Raw genomic sequence first — 25,127 nt, 5'->3', positions numbered from 1 at the left:
AATAAATAAAATATAAATAAGTAAAATAAAATAATTGCCACTAATGATAAGAGACAAGTAGGAGAAGAGATTATGACAGAAAGAAAACGATGGTGGTAGGGTGGTGTGAAGTGTTTCAGCAAAGCTTCTCTCTGAACTTGTGACATTTTACTAACTTTGAAAGTTTATACAAGAAAGCATTTTAGGAATAGAGAATAGCAAATGCAAAGAAAGTCCTGTAGCACGGAAGTTTCTGAAACCTGCAGGAGACCTGCAACTCATAAAGCCAAAGGAATAGAAAAAAGAGACAGTTAAGGACAACATTTTGTACTCCACAATCAAACAACTAGATTTTAATAGCTTCAAGTGTATTTGAAAGTAAAACCCAGGGAATAGTTTAACAGGATTTTCAACTTACAAATACCACTCTGGCTACTATGTGAATAAATTGGAGTGAGGCAGGATTATAAGAAAAAATTAAGTTGTTTAAGCTAAAGATACAGCAGTAACTATTTATTTAGAGAAATGCATAGTTTGCTTAGAAAATGTTTACAAGATTCAACTTGCAAAATTTAATGGCGGATTGTGTGTTTCCATTATCAGACTACTAAAGGCAGCTGGAAACTGAACTCTGTAACAGCTTTTTAAAAAAAAATTATAGCAAATAAAGGAAATTCAAAATAAACACAAAAAATTTGTCATTGCATCTTCTATGTCTAAAATGAAATTCATCCAGCACATTCCAGGTCCTTAGTAAAATTTGGCAGAATCTACTATACATACAATACTTAAGTCTACCCTATCACACTGTAAGGAAGGCTGGGAATTGTGCCTAAAGAAAACCAGAGTAAGGAATTATGTTTGTGAGAAACCCTAAGGGGAGATAAGACATCCATGGGGACTGAGTCAGGGAATTTCTTTTTAGGGCTGACATTTATGAGGGGTTATCAATTCGAAATCAGTGCTTACCCCGAGAGAGCTAGATATGTTGGTTAAGAATGTTTTACTTATCTTATGTCCATTCATCTACTCTTCCCAAGTTTCTGCATGGAGCCTGCTCCTCTTTTAAAAACATCTAGTGAACTCCCATTCTTAATCTGCAGGGATGTGTTATCTGAAGGATATCTACGGAAATAGGCACGCAGGGGCCCTCCCTGTAGGTGAGTTAACTGTGAACTCTCCTCGAGAGAATCAATGCTTTGTGGTTAAACAGAATCTGTGTGATGTTGAGAAGGTTATTCAATATTCCTTGACAACAGTTTCTTCCTAGAAACATGAAGGATTTTTAACTAGAATTTTAAGAAATTTTATAGTTCAAAAATTCTGTGATTATTTAGAAATAAAAGAAGATTGAGAGTAAAAGTCCCAGAAGGGTAAATTAAGAACAATGTGGGTGACAATGTAGAGAAACAGCAATGGAATACATGCATTGTGGATACATACAACACTTAAAGAAATAAACTTGGATTTTCCTATTTTTAAGATATCAAGCTCACCTATCTTATTCTGTGAGATGGTCAGGAGGAAGTGTACAAAAATAGTTCTACTAAGTACATGGGTATATGGAGACCCAGACACTTCAAATCTCATAAATGAACCAACAGCAGAAAGTATCAAGACAGTAGGTAGATTGATTTTTTTATACATTTTAAACTAGACAATAAGAAACCATTAGGATCAGAGAAGGGCTGATCTCACTATGAAAAATTTTTTGAGGCTGATTTGCTGCCATTTCTCTTATAACGGACTTAGATATGGAGTGTTTGTGCCTGGTTCTAACAACATGTGAACCTGTTAGTAGCTATGTAACCTTGGGCAACTCATCCACCTCTCTCTGCCTCATCAGTGCAATGGAGATAATAATAGTACCTACCTCAAAGGTATTATTGTAATGATTAATGAATTAATGCATGTAATGCTCAGAAAAATACCTTTCACATAACTTATACTTAATAAATAACGATAATTCTTCTTCGTATATTTTCCCTTTGCAAAGTACTAAATTCTGTTGTTAAACTACCATCCCAATATGATTTCCCAACTATTGCCCTTTAAAATCTGTTTTCTCTTCTCTCTCCCAACTGCTATGCTTAGATCTGGAAAACTAAGAACAAGTCTAAAAAATAGCTTGGAGAGGAGGACAAGAGTGTCTGACCTCAAAACCTACCATCTCCCCCTGTTTTTCCCAGACCCACAGTTCCATATGACTGCTGATATATCACTATTATTATATTCTCTAACTACTCTTAGAAGGCCTTCTTTCTAAACTTCCTGAAATTTTATATGAAATTTTATGAACACGCCCCCATAGAAATGTCATATATGTATTTCTATGCCTCTGCCTCCATAGTAGTACTCTGGTTACACCTCCATTAAAAACTTTAACTCATTATAATTTTTTAAACTTATGTATATATACATAATTTATGTATATATACAAGTATATGTATACGTGTATGTGTATATATATATTTTGGAAACAAGGTCTCACTTTGTTGCCTGGCTAGAGTGTAGTGGTGTCATGATAACTCTCTGCGACCTCCAACTTCTGTGCTCAAGCAATCCTCCTACCTTAGCCTCCCCAGTAGCTGAGACTCTAGGTGTGTGCCTGGCTCTCAATTTATATTTTGACCAAAACATAACAGAAACTCTGAGCCCCTTCAGGTCATAGAATAAGTCTAATTCATATATCTTTCCAGTGCCTAAGGTAACTTGTAGCACACTATAGTCCTCAATATGTGACAAATGAATACAAGGATGATTAAAGGGCTTTTTAGATGAATAAATAAATGAGTAAAAGACTGAAAAAAATTGTAAATTATTTCCAAACCTAATTCTTTTAATAATTTATTTAACCTTTCCTGACTCTGCTCCTTGATTTCTGATTTTGCTTCCTAGAATTCTCTTTTTAAATGACCTATTCCAACACCTCTTAGGAGACACAATTAATAGAGGGACTTCACCCAGCAAATGCAAGCAATGTAACCTGGTTCATTCTACCCTCAATGATTCCCCAACAAGAAAGAAAAATAAATAAATAAATAAAAATAAAAGACCTATTCTACCCACATTACTTTCAAGTAAGAGTCTCTCTACTTTCGAATTTCTCTTTTGCATTTCTATTCATTTTCAAAGTTGTTACTACCACCAATTCTAATCCCTTCAAAATGAAACATCTCAGGTCCCACCTGTCCCATCCCCTTCCTAGGCCTCATCCTGAGGAACTATCAGAACAAGTAACTGAAGATCTTGGGATTTTTTTTTTTCTGACTTTCTTTCAAGGGTGATAGGATTCAAAATTTTTTAAATTTATTTTAATGATTTGGCAATGTCTGATGACCCATAAATCAAGAGTCTTTTCTGTTTGAATTTGTTTAAGAATGGCTCCTTCTGTGAGTCTGAGATGACCTAGGTATCTTCTCAATATACTGTTCACCCATGCATTTAAAATGCTTTAATTTTAAGATCAAGACAAAGAAGGTACACTTTGTCCAACAACTCCACAGGTAAGACCTGCTCTAGTTTACCACCACATTTCCTTGCATGAGGTTTTCTGCTTCTTACCACCAGTTTCTGCACCTTATATAGTGATTCCCACATTATATGATCTCACTGTCTCAAAAATAAAGTGGTTTATGTAAATATTTAAACAACATTCCACCTACCCATTACTGTGCAGTCTTGGTGTAGTCGGGGATTGTGGGGAAGGGGTAGAAGAAGCCTCTTCTCCCACCCACAGCAGAAGGCTTTGCTATCTATATTTTGGCATGTATCAGTTCTTGCCCTGATGTAACAATGAGCTAACTAGCACGCACCATGGGCTATAACTACAAAAATCATTTCTCTGGAGGCCAGGGAAAGTCAAGGAGGAATAAAGCCCTGAGGGAATAATTTAAAAGTTGAGGTGTACTTTATCCAAGGAGCACGAAATGTAACTTTTGAGTTGCACAGAACAAGTAAGGAAAATGGCTGATTTCCCAGGATTAAGGGTGGAAAATGTATGATGCGCAGAATGCCCTCTAGAGTATGACGTGCACTTTCAATTCCGCCGTCCCAAAGGACTACCAGGTAGAGATGCTGAATCCTTGGGAAAATGAATCTGTCCAAATCCAATATTAGTACTGATAAATTTCTTAAACAATGTATCCACATTTGCAAAGAAGGCCTTATCAAAATAATGTTCCTAACTTTATTCAGTCTTCTGCATGTGCTTAATGATTAAATTACCTACTATACATCAGATAGTATTCTAGGCACCAGAAAACAATGATGAACAAAAGAATAAGCAGTCCTTGTTCCCATAAACCAACTAATAATTGACTCTCCTATCTAATCCATATGTAGTAAAGTACAATTTAGTTCATCAAATTTAATATTTATGGTATTCAGTCTAAATAGTTGCCTATGCTTCTCTCACCTAAAAATAGCAGGTTGGTATTGCCAATTATCCTCATATGCATGAATGCTATAGATCCTAAACTAAATATTCAATTATAGGAAATCAGAAATTTTGTTGAGCAAATCGCTACACTGACCACAGTAAATAGTACATTATAAATATTAAGTGAATGTATGAGAAACTAAATTATATTTTACTATATATGCAATTTTTATCCCTACAGTCTCACACTAATTTAATAATCCTTTTTTTTTTTTTTTTTGCAGTTTTTGGCCGGGGCTGGGTTTGAACCCACCACCTCCGGTATATAGGGGTGGCACTCTACTCCTTTGAGCCACAGGCACCACCCTAATAATTCTTGTACAAAGTCTACTTTAACAAATTAAATGTTATTTGATAAATAACATTGGTTCTATCTCATTTTTATTCTATCAGCCTGATAGCTCACCTCTATCAGAAATTGTTCTCCTAAAACTACTTGTATATTATACTCTCAATAGTCACCCTTGAAGGTTGTGAAGTGAAGACAACAGAAGTATTTTTTAATTTAAAAAAAATGCCTTCTCATTAATCCATGAAAAGTCTGTGAAGCTTTGTGCTCATTTTGGCAGCACATATACTAATATTGGAACGATACAGAGCATGGCCCCTGCTCAAGGGTAATGCAAATTCATGAAGCGTGCCATATTTTTAATCCCTCATTATTTGACCCATTGTTATTAATATGATTAATAAAGTTACCTATTTATTGATTAGAAAAGAAAAGTCTATGCAGCATTCAGAAACTGCTGAAGTCTTGTGATTATGTTGAAAAGACTCAGCAAAAGCTTAAATATACTTTTCTCTAAGTGGCCTCAAAGCATAAATCAGAACAAACACTTCAGATTATACTCAGTTTACATGGTTGAAAAGCCTCAATTTGGCTTGTTTGAATTTTTATAAAATGCACCTAAAGAACCAGAAACACTGAAAATGTCAATATGACTAACACATAATGAATTCCAGATTCTTGTGAGAATAAATATTGATTACTGAGAAAATAATGGCAAATTATTTTTTAAACTGCCTAGATTTCAGCCCATGGCATACCTTGGAACTGTTTTATTAAGCAGAAACCAATTGAAAAGTGAACAGCACTTGCTCAGAGAACCTGAGCAACCAGCCTTTTCTTTCCCTTCCAAATGTGTTCTTTCAGAGAAACAATCGCAGCAATGACAGTTTCAGAGGACCAACTAGAAAAGGTCAGAAGTGGGCCATATATTTTAAGACCTATTATCCCTACATGTAAAGTGTTACAAAGGCAAGTTTAGGCAGAAAGAGTTATGACAGCAAGGCATGCTGGGGGATTCATTCTTCTGATTTAGGATATGCCTAGAAAATAAAATCTTTCAGTTAAGAGTAGAGAAAGACAGACCAATGACAAAGCACAAGCACACAAGGTGAAAACATGTCAGTTTCTGGGCACCGCACTTGTTGCTGGAACTTTTTTTCCAGGTATATTGTTGAAAAGAGGATTCTAGCATTATAGGGACCTCCACACAGGATACAGCGTCTGGAATATTATTTCTTGTTTGAGATAAAAATTAATATAAAGTAGTCAATAAGAGATTGATAGAGGCTCGGCGCTCATAGCTCGGTGAGTAGGGCGCCACACCAAAGCTGGCGGGTTCAAGCCTGGCCTGGGCCTGCTAAACAACAATGACAACTGCAACCAAAAAATAGCCAGGTGTTGTGGTGGGTGCCTGTAGTCCCAGCTACCTGGGAGGCTGAGGCAAGAAAATCTCTTAAGCCCAAGAGTTCGAGGTGAGCTATGATGTGAGCTCTGATGCCATGGCACTCCACCGAGGGTAACAAAGTGAGACTCTGTCTCAAAAAAAAAAAAAAAAGAGATTGATGGAAAAGGCCAGGCACAGTGGCTCACACCTGTAATTTTAGCACTCTGGGAGGCAGAAGAAGATGATTTGCCTGAGCTCAGGAGTTCAAGACCAACCTGAGCAAGAGCGAGACCCCCTCTCTACTAACAATGAAAAACTGAGGCAAGAGGATAGCTTTAGCCCAAGAGTTTGAGATTGCTGTGAGCTATGATGCCACAGCGCTCTACCATGGTGACAAAGTGAGAGTCTGTCTCAAAACAAAACAAAACAAAAAAAAGAACAATGGAAAAGGAAGAAGACATGAAAAATTCAGTAGAAGATAATATGTTTAGAAATGTTCTCCATTAGGGCGGCGCCTGTGGCTCAGTCGGTGGGGCGCCAGCCCCATATACCGAGGGTGGCGGGTTCAAGCCCGGCCCCGGCCGAACTGCAACCAAAAAATAGCCGGGCGTTGTGGCGGGCGCCTGTAGTCCCAGCTACTCGGGAGGCTGAGGCAAGAGAATCGCTTAAGCCCAGGAGTTGGAGGTTGCTGTGAGCTGTGTGAGGCCACGGCACCCTACCGAGGGCCGTAAAGTGAGACTCTGTCTCTACAAAAAAAAAAAAAAAAAGAAATGTTCTCCATGAAAATAAGAAATAATACCTAAAGTGTTTTAAGGTCTCATGAAGTAAAAATAATGCTAATTTAATTCCAAATTTTACAGAGGTTATCATCTTTTATCTTATTGCTTTGGCTAAATATTTATACAAAGTTTGATCAACAAACATGATAGTATGTATCCATTTTTGGTTGTAACTTTTATGGGGAGCTCTAGAATTTACACTATTTTAACCAACATTAATAACAAAAATAGTAAGATAACCAAAAAATACATAATTTTGAAAGTGCAAAAGATGTATATTAATAAATAACAAGTCTTTACTGAAATATATAAATAATTTGAATAAATAAAAAGACATAATATGATACTGGCTAGTCAGAAGTGGTATTGAACAATAATAATTTTCCTTAAATTAATACATACGTTTAAGTACAGTACCAACCAAATTTTCAAAAGGATTTTGGGAATAGTGACCAAATGATTCTAAATTTCAGGTGGAAAAATAAATATGCTAGAAAAATTAAGACTACTTTGTAAGGGCAAAATAACGAACTATAAAGGTATCGTGTGGTACTGTTACCAAAATATAAAGGTATATAAAAGGAATAACTACAATAATATATCTGAGTATCCTAGAATTTAGTAAGTGACAAAGTAGATAATGGCCTCTTGACTTAATTTAGAGATGGTAAATTGTTCAATAAATTGTGTTAGAACAAAATATGCATCTATATATATATATATATATATACACACAGTCAATTAATTTTCTTTTCTTTTTTTTTTCCTTTTTTGAGACAGAGTCTTAAGCTGTCGCCCTGGGCAGAGTGTTGTGGCATCACAGCTCACAGCAAACTCAAAATCTTGGGCTCAAGTGATTCTCTTGCCTCAGCCTCCCAAGTAGCTGGTACTACAGGCACCAGCCACAACACCCAGCTATTTTTGTTATTGTTGTTGCAGTTGTCATTGTTGTTTTAGCTGGCCCAGACCAGGTTTGAACCTATCAGCCTCAGTGTATGTGGCTGGTGCCCGACCCACTGAGCTTTGTGTACCGCCTATAGTCAACTAATTTTCAATAAAGACACCAAGAATACACACATGGGGTAAGAATAGACTCTTCAATAAAGAGTACTGGAAAAACTGGATATCCACATGCAAAAAAAGATAAAATTGGACCCTTCTTTTAAAACATTTATAAAAATCAATTCAAATGCTTTAAAGAATTAACATAAGATTTCACTCTATAAAATTCCTAGAAGTAAATATAAGGGAAGAGTTCCTTGACATTGGTCTTAGCTTGGCTTTTTTTGCTGAAAGTGAAATTTATGCAATAGGAGAAAATATTTTTGTATAATAATTGTAGATACAAAAAGAAGTAAATATCCAAAATATGTAACTGAGATGCTCCAACATATCAAATAATGTACCTTCCCACCCTTTGCCCTTTATTCCTGAAGGGCTTCCATTCTCTCTCATCTATTTCCGTTGTCCTCTATGCCTACTATACAGGTTTCAAAAAAGAGAGAAAAAATATTTTTATAAACTAAATAGAACAAACTAAAAGAATGCTGTTGATACTTCTGAGGTTAATGAGTGTAAGTTTTACATGTATGTGTGAAATGGGCCTCCCTCCAACCTTGTTATGACATTGACATCTTACCCATCTGGCATAACAAAAAAAAGTTGAGAAAATGAAAAAAGTGCTTTGGCACTTCCATCATTATATACATGATTTATTTATTTGGTTGGTTGGTTGTTTGGAGTTTGTTCTAGAGACAAAGTATCACTCCGTAGTCCAGGTTGGAATGTAGTGACATCATCTTAGATCATTGCAGCCTCCAACTCCTAGACTCAAGGGATCCTCCCACCTCATCCTCCCAAGTATATACTGATTTCTTAATCCTCTCTCTTCCTCTTGTTTCACTGATCCCGAACTTAAAAAAAAAAAAGCATACTTGTGAAATAAATTTTGTAAATCTTTGCCTGACTAAAAATGTTTGAGTCTATCTTCCTAATTGGTTTTTCTGTTCTGTATAGAATTCTAGGCTGAAAATCAGTTGGAGGCACTTTTCCACTGTTTTCCAAGGTCCAGTTTTGCTTTGAAGCATATTCATGCCATTCAAATGTTTTCATTTACTTGTAGTCTATTTACTTCTTTCTTAATAATTTTTTCTATCTTTAGGGTAAGAAAATTTCCTGGTATTGTGCTTATGTATTATTTTTTAATCATTCTGGGCATTCAGTAAATCTTTCATATCTAGAAACTGAAGCCCTTCTGTTCTCAAAGGATTATTTTTTTCATTGTTTCTTTTAAATTCATCCCTTCTGTTTTCTCTGTTCTAGAACACATGTGAGTTGAATAGTTTGCCTCTTGAATTGATTCTTTTTGTTTCTTATCTTTTCTATTTCCTTTTTTTTTTTTTTTGTATTTTTAATTCAACTTTCATGGAGACTGCTTTATTTCTATGACTCTTTGACTACTTTTAATTCTTTGTTGGTTTTTTATTTTATTTATTCTTTTAGTTTGTTCTATTTAGTTTATAAAAATATTTTTTCTCTCTTTTTTGAAAACATATTCTCAAGATTGCAAATGTTTTCCTCTCACTGATGTGAAGATATGAGGTTTTTAAGATTTAATTTTCCTACATTCCCTCTCATTTCACTAGATTCCTTTTGGCTTTCATAAAGATTTACCTTTTTTCTCCAAAATTCTTATGTATATTAAGGAATGAGGCACCAAAAAAATTGATCTCTTAAGCTCTGGAACAAAAGAGCAGAGCTTACTAATCGGTAGGCTTCTGAGTAGGGTTCTAGTAGAAAATATCTGTGAACTCCAAGGCCATGATGTGACTTTTCTCTATTCCCATTCAGCTTCTTAAGCAAAGATACCAATATTCTGTTTGTGAAGCACATCTCCCTGTATGCATCAGAAGTAAGGTGTGGAAAGAAAGGATTAGAGATTTAACTGTTCCTTTTTCTTAGTCTCCGTTACCAGCCCTGAACCTCACCATCCCCCTGACCTTGTCCTGGCATCCCAAACATCTCAGAGATTCCAAGACCTGGATCTGTGCACTTTTCCTCAGCATTCCTCTCTGTTGTTATTTCAAAGCTAGCCTTCCCTGCCATGCCTAACCAGTTATTGCTCCTTTGTATGCTCTCTTCCAAGCTTTTACTGGACTCTCTTGTCTGCATCAAAGATCTACGCTGTTTTCTTTGTTGGAGTGGTTCTAAAAATTTTTTTCCTTGCTATTGTGGATGGTGTTCTCATTATTATCATACTGCTATCTTAGGAGAGAAAAAGAAAACTAATGTAGCATACCATTGTAAATATAATTTCAGTGTTGATTGTTTATCTTTAAAAATCAGGATTAAAAAGGATAAAATGAGCCTTTTTACAAAAAAAGTAATATGAAAACTCACTATAAGAAAATGCAATAAATGTCAGTGTGACCACGTACAGAAGGGCTGGAAACTATAGAAATGATTTCAAAGGGTTTTCTAAAGTCTCACCTACCAGCTAATACTAACATCATATTATCCATACCCACCTGCAAATGAGATATATTTTTCTTACAACTTTATTCTGCATTATTGAATTGTAGGTTTAAAAAGCTTGAGATAGCAAAAAAAAAAAAAAAGAAAGAAAGAAAAAAAAATGTTGAGATAGCAGTAGTTTAGCTAGACCACCACAAATAATGTCAGGTCTCTATTACTAAGAAAAAATGAAAAGAAACAATGGATATTAGGATGATAACCAACAAATTCTGACAAGTATTTTCTATGCAACCATCTCTGTGCTATACATGTCAAGTAGAAAATAAATAACATTCATTACTCATTTCCCTCATAAGTTGTGGAAATGAGATAAGAATACTTTTAAAAATCAATAAGAAAAAGCAAATGATATTATTTTTTAAATTAGATACAGGATTGCTAAGGCATACAAAAAATAAATTTTGAATAAAGATAATCAAGGTATTATTTAAAAGATACTAGTCACGAGACAAGATCTAAGGAACTTTCTTGGAAGAAAAACATCTTTCCAAAATATTGAGGATACCCTTCTATTCTCCAGTTTTACTAAGCACACCACCAAAGAAAATGAGCTTATTCTGTTTTGGCCTTTTAAAGAATTAAAAACAAGTTTAACTAAAAATTTTTAACAGAATTACATCTCTTTAGTCATTTTACTAGTTCGTATGTCAACTCATTTTAGTTGTTTAGTTAATCTAAAGCAAAAAAGAAAAGTAATATTGTGTTCAATAAAAATAATACCACAGTATTATTGGGGCAGGAATAAAGTATTCAAATTCTCTAAGGGAGTCCAGGCCTTTCTCCCACCTGCCCCGGCCTCCACCCTGGGGAGCAGCAGCAGCCCTGGGTCCGCAGCAGCGACCGCAGCAGCGAATATGAATGCTGTGAGGTAGATCTTGGACGTTCTGCTTGAGATTTCAAGAATTTTGAATATTGGCTAAGATGTGGAAACTTTGTCTATTTGTGTACAGCTTTGTGAACAAGGAATTAACCCAGAAGCTTTATCATTGGTTATTAAGGAACTTCTCAAGGCTACTGAAGCACTAAAGGCTGCTGAAAATATGACAAGCTGACTTTCTGGAGAAACTTTGATGAGATATGTCAAGGTCTGCAAGAGGATTTGAAGATTGCTTTGTAGTTAGGAATGTATGATGAAATTATTGTATGCATCAATGTCAAAAAATTTCCCCTTTTTAAAGAATTATAAAACCATAGTTTCATAAATCAGTGGCAAGTGCCTTGCAGAGAGAACTATCAGATGTGTTTATATTACATCTTACTTTTCTTTAACAGTTATAATGCTTTGGCATTGCTATGTTCAATACCTAAATAAGGTATTCCTTATTTATAGCTCTGAGCTTTCATTTTCTAAGAAGTCTATCAATGTGCACATCTGCTGTGCCAGGTTGAAATATAGTGGAACCCATCAGTAGTCATGTGTAGTAGTTAGGACTTGTTGATATTTCCATTATAAACTTTAATTTTGAATTGTTTATGCATAAAAACTGGATTTGTGTTGTACTAGGCTGGAAGTTAACAGGATTGCAGCTATCATTTGTGAATTTTGATTTAGATTCATTATGTATATAGGATCTTGTTTTTTAAAAATAAGAGCATGGAAAACATTTCTAGTCATTTCCTCTTTAATAAAAAAGATTTAGTTTTTTTAATAATTTGTTGGGCAGTTAATAGTGTGAACTAGATCATTTTTGTACTGCTTAAAAATAAAACTTTTGAAAGAAAAAATATCCAATGTACTCAGCCCTACTACGAAACTAATTTATAGCCTTCATAAAGCTATAACCCAATTATAGCCTAAGAATATGGGGAAAGGGGAAAGGGAAGGGAGGGGGGAGGATTGGTGGAGGGAGGGTAATTGGTGGGATCACACCTACAGTGCATCTTACAGGGGTACATGTGAAACTTACTAAATGTAGAATATAAATGTCTTAACACAATAACTAAGAAAAAGCCAGAAAGACTATGTTAACCAGTGTGATGAAAATATTTCAAATTGTATATAAAACCAGCGCATGGTACTCCATGATTGCATTAATGTACACAGCTATGATTTAATAAAAATAAAAATAAATAAAACTTTTTAAAACTTTGATTTTAAAGGAAATGACGGTGCTTAGCATTATTTATAGTTTGAATCATCTAAATCTAATGAAAATGTTTGTTGAGAATTTTTTCAAGTTTTATATATGAAGGTCTAAAAAATAGTGTATAAAATAAAATACAGCCAAAATGCAAAATTCTTGTTTACTTTTTATTACATAAAAGTAATTTTGTTGCTTAAAAAAAGTCATTAAAAATTTGCTCTTCACCTCAAAATATATAAACTGCTCTCTTTCTCTCTCTCTTTTTTTTTTTTTTCCTGTGTGGAAACCATCCTTGAGCAATTTGTGAATTTATAGTAAACCCCTTCATTGCATGCAGTATATATTTCTATGTATTATAATTATCTCTTTAAAAATCTGTTCCCCTTCTAGATTTTGTAATATTTATTGGAAAACTAAAAGAGAGAGAAAAAAAAGGAAGGAAGGATAGAAGGAAAGGGAAGGAAGGAGGGGAGGGAAGAGGAAAGGAGAGAAAGAAAGAATCAAGAAGGCGGCTCCTAAGAAGCTGGATTTTTTTTTTAAATAATCTATTCCTTGCAGATATCATTCCCTTATCACCCCCATTCTAACATTCTAAAAATCATTGAATTGCAGCTTAAGAGACTTTGATGTGAATAGAAAGGATCTGAAGCAGTCAAATGAGACAATGAGTAGACACTAGAGCTCTAGACTCTAGTGGCAAGAGAAGATAAACGTTGCCAGGATGAAAAAGTTTAAGTTTAACCACTTACGATAGCCTCAAATTATTCCCTGTTACATGAAAAGTAAAAGATAGTTGAATTTTATGGACTATTCCTTAAAATTATTAGTAAATTAAGGTATCAGCTAGTCCTCCGGTTTTGCAATTCTGACAAACTATCCCTTCTGCTTTTTCTCCAAGGAGACCTTGTACCTCCATTGCCGCTTCATAGCAGTCTTTACATTCTCATTCCTCAGGGTATAAATGAGTGGGTTTAACATTGGAGTGATGGTGGTGTAGAACACAGACACCACCTTGTCCAGTGGGAAAGTAGTGGATGGACGGAGATAAATAAAGACACATGGGACAAAGAAGAAAGTTACTACAGTCAGATGAGATCCACAGGTAGAGAGAGCCTTGCTCCGGCTCTCTGCAGACCGTTTTCGAAGACTAAACAGAATGACGGTGTAGGAAGCCAGAATAATAAGGAAACACCCTAAGGAGATGAGACCACTGTTGGCAACCACCAACATATTCACCAGGGATGTATCAGCACAGGCAAGTTTTAAGAGTGGGTGGACATCACAAAAGTAGTGGTCTATGGCCTGAGCACTGCAGAAGGGCAGCTGAAAGGTCAGGAGGGTCTGAACAAAAGAATGACCCAGGGCCCCCAACCAGGACAGTGATGCCAGCACAGTACAAATGTTGGGGCTCATGACGGTAGTGTAACGGAGGGGTTGGCAGATGGCAGCGTAACGATCAAAAGCCATGACAGTCAGAACAAAAATCTCAGCACAACCAAAAAAGTGGAAGGTAAACATCTGAGTAATACAGCCCAAGTAGGAAATAGTCTTTTTCTCAGAAACAAAGTCTGCGATCATCTTAGGTGCTGTGGCTGAGGAATAGGCAATGTCTACAAAAGACAGATTACTGAGAAAGAAATACATGGGTGTGTGGAGTTGGGAATCGGAAAATACAGTGAGCAAAATTAGCAAATTTCCCCCCAAGATCACAATGTAGAAGAGGATAAATAGGGCAAAGAACATCAATTGTATTCCAGGATCTTGGGAAAGTCCCAAAAATATAAACTCAGTGACATTGTTGGCCACTTCCATTGTTGGCTACTTCCTGCCCGAGGCAGAACTGCTGGAGTGTCTCCTGTGCTCTGCAAAAATAAACACATGTCATAAACCACTATAAGCATGATAAAGCCTAAGAGAAATAGTCTCAGGAAACTAGAATGGAGGAAATTCCTCATATGTCTTGAATATAGTTCATGGTATTTTTCTTGTCATTAATTTCTCCACATTATTCACTCACATCTGAATTTCTATTATAATTAGTTTTACAGTTCCTTTCTTCCAAATAAGAATCTAAATAATCTGAGGGTTTATAATAAGATTTAATGTATTTTTCTAATCAATGTACTCACTTGCCCTCTCTCCCCCCCACTTTTCCCCAGTCTCTCATCAGAAATTTGCTTTTCATCCTGTGTGTAGTTTTGTTGTCAAAAAAGAAAGAAAGAAATTTCCTTTGTGGTAGAAACTTAAATTGATTACTAACTGGATTAATTAATTTGGGGGGCTATGGATAAAAACATAAAATCAAATGTCTAAAATTGCAGGTGAATCTTTTTAATATAATATATACAGATGATCTATAGAAAAGTAACATTCTATTTAATCATTAGAGGAAGACTCAGTTTCCAGTTTCTAAATTAGATTGGCAGTCTCAATACAGTTAAAAATCAAGTCATTTTTAGTGACTAACTGTCGGTGTCGCAGGGCCGCTGACCAGCAGGGACGAGGACACCAACGGAAGGATCAAGGGCACTTTATTGTAGAGATGATACAGCTCGGGAAAACAGCAAGCTCTCCTCTTCCTTCCTCTTCTTTCTCCTATCAATCGATCCTCCCCATTACCAACTCTCTGGTACTTATATCCCCTAGGCTTCCGCCTCCCCCGCAATCCGGTGCTAGTTCTCGGGACTTTCCAGCCACTCCACCTAATGGGAACCCTAGGGGAGGCAACCTCAACAGTTGCTAGGGAAGGGGCTCCGTTATAGGTTGCCTAATGTAGTACAAGCAGTTAGCGCGTCATCTGTTTCTGGGGAGCAGCTATCTCTACAGGTTAGGTTTTTCCCATCCCTCCACCATTTTAGGCCAGCGGCTGTCGCCATCTTACAGGTCTCTCCACAACTAACAACCACATATGCAGTAGCCTCTTGCTTACCAACAATTCATGTTTATAAATCAACATTGGGGAAATTTGACTGGCATATGAAAATTCTACTTTGCTTTCCAGTAAGGAATACAGGAGTACTGGTCAAACTACACAGAGGAGAAGCAGGAATTCACTAATTGTTTGTGGAGCATAAAAAGATAAGGAAAAATAACCCAAGCAAGTAAAGCATCGAAAAAAATCTGCAAATGAGTTAATGTAACCCAATGGAGACACTGTTTAAGGTATCATCTATTGGATCTTCTATATTTCCTACAGCACCAACATTAATTTACCCTTTCACTTAATAAACATTTACTGAGTACATTCTCGGAGTGCGGTATTGTGCTGTGAAAAAAAAATATGAATAAAACAAAATTCCTGACCTATAAGCCATTCATTTTAGAGTAATAGCTTTAAATGAAGTCCCCAGATCCTCTTAGACTAGAGTGTGATTTATGTTAAGCCTATGTGTATGTGGGGATAAAGGATCTTAGAGGTCACTTGATTTTATCCTACTCATTTGGCCATTGGTGAAGCAAATGAGGCACAGAGAGGAAATTAAATTATTTAGGTTTCATTGTTAGTGGTAAAGCTAAGAGTAAACTCTAATTGAAATTAAATTGATACACACTTTGAACTGTAATTATTATTTACTAAATTACTTAGTAGAATTACTAGAACGAATGTTGAAAAGCAGGTAAAGAATTTAAAGATTCTTCTTTATCCTTGAATATAATTTGAATCAAGAAAAATTGCCCTTACCTCTTTCACTGCTGGTTAAAGGGTCATTCCAGATAGAAAACTTACCCTGGCTGTCTTTGTGAGAGTAGTCCCACAAAATGGATTTTAACCACTTGAGAGCTTGTATCAAAATTTTTTTTCTGAGATAAAAATGTGATCTATATTCAAATGTACACACTAGAAGCTTGAGATCTGTATAATGATGCTTCCTCCTTTATTTATGTACCTACTTCTCTTGCAATCCAGGAGGCTTAGATCCTGATTCATATTCATTCTCTCTCTCTCTCTCTCTCTCTCTCTCTCTCTCTCTCTCTCTCTCTCTCTCTCTCTCTCTCTCTCTCTCTCTCTCTCTCCCCCTCCCTCTCTCCCTCTCCTTGTCTCCCTCTCCCCCTACCCCACTACTCTCATTCTGTGTGTGTGTGTGTTTCAAAAGGATGGGGTTTTATGAGCTTAGGGCCAAGCCATGGCATCTGATCTTGGTCTGCAAATTGTTCCTATGCTCCTGGACATCAGGAGGAAGAAACTTCTAGCAATCTTTATGCATCATCCAAACCCTTAGGGAATTGCATGGCAAGTAATTAAGTAGCAGCTGGAGAGTCTGTTGTGCAGAGAAAATGCAGCCATCATCTCCACCAAATAACTCCTTATAAAACTATGTTGAAGGCTACTTGGCAAATAACTAGTCAATAAATAGGCCATTTCCATTATTTTGTACAATTTACTCAAAGTTATGGCAAGAGAGGGGTAGGGTGATGTTTAATATCATTACATTAGACCACTAACCCAACAATGAAATAATTATGTATTTAGAAAATTATTAAAATATTTTACTACATTTAAAATTTTTCTGAAGTTCAAGTAAGCAAGTAAAATGTTTAATTTAGTGGCACCATTGGGACACTGCCTCAGTCCAGTCATTACATGAATGCATTTCTAAGAAATTTAAGTCAAAGGAGCCCAGTTGGAGTTGAGAATCACACCTCAAAAATCTAGAATAAAATTTATCACTAAATAACTGAATTTTCAAGCCAAGGCTAAAGTTCTGTATATTTGAATGGCACAATTATAAGTACAGGAAAAATATAGTAACCAAGTAGCATTTTCCTTGGTTAGAGCGTTTTTTCTGAGACAAATAAGATTACTATGTTGCAACATTGGCGGTGCCTGTGGCTCAGCGGGTAGGGCGCCGGCCCCACATGCGGAGGGTGGTGGGTTCAAACCCGGCCCCGGACAAACTGCAACAATAAAATAGCCGGGCGTTGTGGCGGGCGCCTGTGGTCCCAGCTACTTGGGAGGCTGAGGCAAGAGAATCGCCTAAGCCCAGGAGCTGGAGGTTGCTGTGAGCTGTGTGACGCCACGGCACTCTACCGAGGGCCATAAAGTGAGACTCTGTCTCTACAAAAAAAAACAAAACAAAAAAAAAAAGTGTTTTGTTGTTGCTGTTACCACTTTATTGTTCTATGACTCTAGATTACAAATAAAGGGTCTGTTTAAACAAAATGACTCGCTGTAGCAGTTGTTTTTTCAGTGGGTTTCTCTACTCAAATTCCTTTGGAGGAGAAGGACAGTGTCACAAACTGCTTCTTTCTCTTCCTTCTCATTCTGTTCTTTCCTTTCTGTCTTTTCTCTGTGCCCCCCCTTCCTTTCTTTTCTCCTCTTTTCCTTTCTTTCTTCCCTTCTTCTTTTCTTCCTTCCTTCCCCCCTCTCTTCCACATTCCTTCTTTTTTTATTTCTTTATTTCCTGTCTTCTTTCTTAAAAAACAAAATGCATTGAGCATTTATTCTGGGTGAGGGCATTAGGTATGAAGACCTCCAAATAATGAAGCGGCCCAATAAGTAAGAAGAAAATGACAGTAAGTATCTTATCTAATTCCAGGAAGCACTGCATGCTATGAGAATCTATATGAGGATCAGTTAATAAAACTCTATGAGGACAGGGTCAGAGATAACTTCTGAGAAGACAGGACTTTTAATTTTAGTATCGAATGTGCGAATTAGGCCAATAACTCCAGTGCAGGAAGCAACATATTCAGAGGCATAGAGGTGCAGGCAACACTGCAAGTAGTTCAGAGGTTGATACAGTGGGACAGGCCTTGGGCTGTAACAGGGAAGTAGAATGGAGAGGTGGTGTGGGAAGAAGTTTCTTCACTAGAACTAGATCCCAGGTACAGAGTGGTGTTTCAGCCAAGTCAACAGTCCGTGGACTTTTAGGTAGTATTTCACACCCCACACTCCCACAGAATCCTATGACAATATTTGTACCAGAGTCTGAACTAGGATAGTGCTTGCAGATGAGAACAATCTGGATTTGAAGAAAGAAGAAGAGATTGGAAGGGATAAGATGGATATGTTAATCGGCTGGATTGAGCCATTCGCTATGTAAACATATTTATTTCAGAACACCAATTTGCACATGATAAATACATATAATTTTTGTCAATAAAAAAATAAGAATAAAAAAGGATCCATGCATGGAACAGAGGGAAAAAACAAGTCAAATGTTGTTCATTAAAGAGTTAAGAACTAGAACTTCACTGTATTTACATTATAGATTTTACTATTTCTGCTAAGTAGCAAACCACATCTGCTGCATTCAAAGATTCATTTACAGAAAAATTGCAATAAGCTTCTTAGGAACATAAAGATCATAAGGTCAATTAATCAGTAACTGTCATGATGATAAATTTCAAATGAACAACTTGAGTAAGCCTTTCATTAAGGGAAAATTAATAAAATCTTTATTAATTTATCTTAAAATTTTTTAAGGGTAAATGAAATAAATTTATTATAATAAATATATTTATTTATTTTATTTATTTATTAATAAAATTTTGTTAATTTATCTTAAAATCTTTTAAAAGGTAAAGTTTAATTAATAAAAATGTATCAATATCGGTTCATTAGTTAAGACAAAATTACCATAGTAATGTAAGATAACAATAAGGAAATTGTCATGAGGTATACAGATGCTCTCTGTACTATCTTTGTAACTTTCCTATAAATCTAAAACCATTCTGAATTTTTTAGTTGTTTAAATTTGAAAACGATCCTGTAAAAGCTTTTAAAGTATGTTAACCAGAACATTTTTTAAAACACTTAAAATGTGATTTTTTTTACATAACTTTGAGGACTCATATATCACTTGATATGAAATGTCTTATGTCCAGCCTAATTTCAATATGAACAGGGGAGTTATTAGGGATTTTACTGTCACATGGCAATGATCTAGTGTCAGGTTTACCTTTCCGCCCTGGGATTTGCTAGAATCAAACAATGGTACAATTTTCTTTCAGCCTTCTCTTTCAATTTATCAGAATTAGTAATAATAGTAACATAGTCAATATTTATTGAGTTCTGACTATATGTGGATACTCTTATCAGAGTTTTACAGTAGTATTTTGTTTAGTTTTTCTGAGAACACTACAAGATGGATATTATTATTGTCCTAACTGCACAAAGAGATATTGAGAAGTTAAGTCATTTGCCCTCTGGCATGTGGTGGAGCTGGGCCATGATGAGGCCATTTGACTATAGTGTCCACACTTCAGCCCTCTCTGCCCTGCTCTCCCCAGTCACCAGAGTTCCCATATTACTTTAGAATGCTATTCTCCTCCCTTTAGTAAACATTGAGAGACTCTATAATTAGATATTTGGGTGATCCATTAATGCATGGCAGAACACCCAAATGGTAAGATGTCTACCACCTTCCTTGGCACATCTAGGCACATAGCAAATAGGTTTTGAATTAATAGACAGATTTTAATTTAATAAAGAATTAATAAATATTAAAAGATCCAAAAATAACTAAAAGTCATTTCTTATAGGAATAAACATCTTCCAGGAAACATTTTCTCTTTAGGAATGCATGCTGTGATAGCATACTGACCCCTCTCTAATAATACCTTGTAGTGTCTAGGGCTCTTAGAGAAATATGGAAGTGGGAGGGTCAAATTTCCTAATTTAATATCACTCTATTAACATTATATGCTTTGAAGGTAGGCTATAAATGTGCATAGCTTTAGTTTCCCTGTTGTGTCTTGGAAATATGAAGATAATAATAATTATCCCATGATTTCATGACTTAAACTTGTCTTTGAGCTCCTTTGCATTTGTCTCTCTTCAGTTATTTAGCACCCCAGATAGCTCCAAGAGCTGAAAAGAAGAGGCGAATCCACTCCAAATAGCTATGGAACCCAGGGTAAAGGTACAAATGGAGCCCATGTAACATGTGTCTAAAAGCTGTAAATCAAGCTAACAAAATTCAAATTAAATATTTTTTCATATCTTCACAATTACTGAAAGACCAACTTCCAATTTGAAATCATCTAACTCCTTGAATTTCTGCAGCAGAACATGTTGGTGTGAACATAGTGGACTTTTGGCCCTCAGCCTACAGACCATACCTGTTTTCCTGGTACCAAACCCCACCATAAGAGGTCTCCCAGGTATGAATGTGGACGCTTCTGCCGAGGTGTCCAGACTCTGTTCACACCCTTTACACAAGTGTCCCTCAACCCTCTCTCCAGTGTAGGGGTATGCACAGCAGGTATGGTCCACTCTCAGTAGAAAAGACCCAAAGAAAAGGCTTATACGGGCTCTGGACTTGGGCTCATAGTATTTGAATACAGAACTTTGGAGAGTCAGACACCCAAATAATATCAATCAGGTGCACTCTGAAAACATAGAAACTTTATCAGTTTATCAATAAAAAGAATTTTAACATAGGCAATTGATTAAGCAAGTACAGAAGATTGAAAACGCAAAAGGAAATACACAAAAATTCTAGCTTTTCTGAATACAATGCTATGAATCCCAGATATCACTTAGACATTTAAAACGATTTGCTAAGACTCTAAATTTTGCTATGAAAGAGGGACATCAGAAAAATGGGATATGGAAGCCAGCTGATATTAGAAGAAAGCTTGGAGGTTCGTGTCCTTGCCAGGTACCAGACTGACCCATAGCATGAGTTAAATCTTTCTGTCAACCCACACACTACTCTCTGCAAGGCAGGTTCCTACTCTTCAGGACATGCAAGATGGGAACTTCAAGATATTATCCTGCTCTTCAGAATATTCATGTAGGCAAAGGACATCTGTGGTATTGTTGAGTAGTACAGTAAAGGGGAAAGAGGAGAGTGTGATCTGTACCAGGGATGCCATTCCCACCTTTACCCATTCTACTTAGAAACCTTCCAAGTGGCAGCCTTGTGCCCAGTCGATGAGGAGCACTGCTGAAGCAACACACACACACACACACACACACACACACACACACACGCGCGCGCGCATGGTTTCTTAAACATAACATCATTAACTCCCAACACAAAAATAAAAACCTATTCTTGTTCCAATATATAGAAAGTTCTTACATGACCAGGGGTTTTACTCGGTAAATCCTAGTATTAGATGTGGTTTCAGACATTTTTCTCTCATATTTGTTTTAGATATACGTTTTTCAGCTTGATAATCAGAAGAGCCTGCCTATGGCAATTAATTAAGAAATAAAGTGATCAATTATAAAAATATTGCTAAACAGTGTATTATTATCATATTATTTAGTAAATAGAATAAAGACCTTTCCATAGCTATAAAATTTGCAAAAAGCCTATGTCAGAAATAGAGAACCTTAAATATAATTGTTTAAGTCTTTAAGTTTAAGTCTTGGGGATCTTCTAGCTGTGGAGCTTATATACAGATATTGTAAAAATTAAGTAATTAGTCCATATAATTGGGATAAATACTCTTTCTGGGGAGAAAAAAATCAGTTATCTAAGTTTACTAGCTTTTTTGACTCGTTACACTTTTACTAAGTGATTTCAGGCAAGTCACCTAACTCAGAGTTCATTTGCAAAACTGAAGTTAAAGAATATTACCTGTCCCTGAAAGCATGTTTGGGACTGAGAGGTAATAACTGCGAGCAAAAGGAGAAGAACCAGGTGGATGAGCACGTTAAGCCACAGCTCATTTCCTTCTTTTTTTCTTTAGATCTCAGGCTCTTAATCATTACAATCAGTTGGATGCCTCACTTATCAAAACACCCCCACTATAACCCAACTAAAAAACTTGAGGTGAAAGGGGTGCCTCTTCGTGAGAATCTCTACCAGAATACTAGCAGCTTCTATCACCCCACCACTCCAGGTTTTCTTTCTCTCAGACATAAACTTTGTTAAAAGCTTATGTTCATTCGAGTGAGTTGCTTAAGTGCATTTCTAAAAATTGACACACTATGGAACACAGTTCCCAGGAAAACACGAACGTATAGGATGGTTGGTGCCATTTTCAGGCTTCGTTCATGATGGAGCAAAAGGAATTCATCCTTCACACTACTTCAGAAGAAGCTCTGGTGATGAATCAAAAGGAACTTCCTAATACTAGGAATTGCTGAACCCTGGAGGAGCAAGACAAAAGGAGATATAATATCCCCCTTTCATTTGAATGGAGTTAAAGATTTAATTAATGAAGACTATTTATAGACATAAAGATAGACAAATTGATTTTTTAAGGTGTACTCTGCCACCAGCCCTCAATTAATTCCTATTATCATTTGTAGGCCAGTAAATTCAAATGCTCTTCCTTATACTGAACCCTTAAAAAAGCCACCTACAACTCCTGACTATAATCGAAAGTGATGCACTATAATTTTTATGCTGTCTTCTCTTTTATAGCAAAGTCATCAAAATGGTTTTCACATATGTACTCATGTACAGAATGAGTTAAGAGTGTCCCAAGAAAGAGTACGTTTTCTAAATCACCTCTTCCTGTTCATTCTTTAACAAAGCAACAGAACACCACATGCTTTTTTCTCAGCTTCTTCATAGCTGTCTTCATATCAGCATTTCTGAGCGTATAGATGAGGGGGTTCAACATAGGCGTGATCACCGTGTAAAACACAGAGAATACCTTATCCACAGAAAAGCTGCAGAAAGGCCTCAAGTAGATGAATACACATGGCACAAAGATCAGGCTGACCACCATGAGGTGGGAGGCACAAGTGGAGAGGGCCTTGCGCTGGCCCCGGTAGAAGCGAGTTCTCAGGGTGATCAGGATGACAGCATAAGAGCATAGCAAGACCAAGAAGCAGACAAGAGACAGCAGACCACTGTTGGCAACCATCAGCACTTCTACCACATAGGTGTCCATGCAGGCCAGCTTGATAACCTGTGGGACATCACAGAAGAAGTTGTCCAGTTCATTGGGGCCACAGAAGGGCAGCTGGATGACCAGTATAACCTGTGTAAATGAGTGGATGAAACCCCCACACCAGCAGGCAAAAACCAGCTGAAGGCATAGCTGGCGGTTCATGACAGTCAGGTAGTGCAAAGGGTTACATATGGCGACATATCTGTCATAGGCCATGACTGTCAGCAGAAACATCTCACTGGCTCCTAGAAAGTGGAGGAAGTAGATCTGAGCCAGGCATCCTGAAAAAGAGATGGTCTTGCCCTGCTGCAGGAAATCCCCTAACATCTTAGGCACAGTCACACAACTCAGGAATAGGTCAATGAAGGAGAGATGGCCCAAAAAATAGTACATAGGAGACTGGAGCAGGTGAGCATCAGCTCGCACTGTTACCACTATCAAGAGGTTTCCTAGGACAACAGCAACATAAAAACATAAAAATATTAAGAAGAGAAATAGCTGCATCTCCCAGGAAGACGATAGGCCCAAAAGGACAAATTCGATCGCCATAGAATCATTTTCTTTTTTCATCAGGCCAAGAGTACCAACTAACCTAGAGAAAGAAAATTAAATTGGAACAAGAGAGATTTAAGTTGGGCAAAACCCAAAATATACATATGAAATATATATAAAGTATACATATTCAAATACATAATGTGTGAACTATCCCAGTATGGGTCCAGAATTCATAAAATCATATTCCAGAATAAAAAGAATTTAAGCAAGTTCTTTAAGATAGTGTAAGTAGTATACCCATAATCACAGAACAAGAACATTTCATATTTCTTCCAACTCTTTATTTTTGTAAAGAGTTGTAACTTTTAAATTGCATTCATAATAAACTAGGAATGACCTGAAAACGAAGAGCTGGACGTGAGGAGAGGACAGCATGCTAATGACTCCATTTTTTTTAAAAAACATAGAATGATGTTCTCTGAGGACAAAAGTTCTGCAATTAAATATTTAGATCCCATGCCTAGCTTTACCACTTAGCAATAGAGTAATCTCAGGAAAGGGAATAATTTTACCAATCTTACACCTCTGAGTTTTATTCTTTGGTTATTCATGCTAATATGGTGATAATAATATCTCCTAAGGCTGCTTTAAAAACTAACATAATATGTCGAACAGTGACTTAGTCAAAAAATGACTAAGTTCTTCAAAATAAGTAAATACTTCTAATTCATCTTTGTATATACACCATTATGCTCACTGCATAGAAGAAGCTCGTAATTTATCCAATTTGAAGGAGACTGTTTTGTAAACAATGAACGCTATTGTGTACAAAGGTAAATACTTCTTATAAATATAAGGTAGGAAACTTAAATCACTTAGGAAGGACTGAAAAAAAAAAGCTCATTTTTTTTGTCTTTATTGATTAACCCAGGTCATAGATATTGGAAAGTTCGTAAATATTGGGTGAGAAGAAATGAAATTTTAACCTTTCAGTTTACATATGCATTAGACTTAGGATGAGATCAGAGACTAGAAGCCATCAATAACCAAGAAAAGAGGCCCAAGACCATAACTTGTGTCACTGAGGCATGTACCAAAGCATGCTATGACTCATTTATGAGAAAAAATAATAGGAGAAATCAGAATTGTTCTACTTCTGGACTTTTTAACAACTATAAGTGCACATAAGAAAATTAAGGATTTGCTAAGGTATTGTTTTATGCACTTTCCCCTGCATTGCACTCAGACGCACCCCCAACATTGTATACCTTGGATTACCATTAAAAATCAGAGAACATTAATAACATTTCTTCCATGGAAGTGGTTAAGAATTAGTATA

The 25,127-nt window shown here is 36.3% G+C and overlaps 2 protein-coding genes and 3 pseudogenes across 2 annotated transcripts; 3 read left to right on the top strand and 2 right to left on the bottom strand.

Annotated features, from left to right (window-relative positions):
* Window positions 1–4,005: 4,005 nt before the first annotated feature.
* On the top strand, window positions 4,006–11,458 carry LOC128588647 (mitotic-spindle organizing protein 1-like; annotated as a pseudogene).
* On the top strand, window positions 4,974–5,070 carry LOC128589419 (uncharacterized; annotated as a pseudogene).
* On the top strand, window positions 8,426–8,521 carry LOC128589545 (uncharacterized; annotated as a pseudogene).
* Window positions 11,459–13,363: 1,905 nt separating the features above from the next.
* On the bottom strand, window positions 13,364–14,302 carry LOC128588173 (olfactory receptor 4S2-like). Its single transcript, XM_053594827.1, has one exon. It carries the CDS (start codon window positions 14,300–14,302, stop codon window positions 13,364–13,366), a length of 939 nt encoding a protein of 312 aa, XP_053450802.1.
* Window positions 14,303–22,922: 8,620 nt separating this feature from the next.
* LOC128588172 (olfactory receptor 4Q3-like) lies at window positions 22,923–23,866 on the bottom strand. The gene is given in 2 exon segments (XM_053594826.1): window positions 22,923–22,954; window positions 22,957–23,866. Coding segments are annotated over 2 exon segments (939 nt in total). The 5' UTR covers window positions 23,864–23,866.
* Window positions 23,867–25,127: the final 1,261 nt, after the last annotated feature.

This window comes from Nycticebus coucang, chromosome 6 (genome assembly GCF_027406575.1).
Source record: "Nycticebus coucang isolate mNycCou1 chromosome 6, mNycCou1.pri, whole genome shotgun sequence".
Taxonomy (NCBI): Eukaryota; Metazoa; Chordata; class Mammalia; order Primates; family Lorisidae; genus Nycticebus; species Nycticebus coucang.
This window is presented reverse-complemented; position numbering and strand designations above follow the sequence as displayed.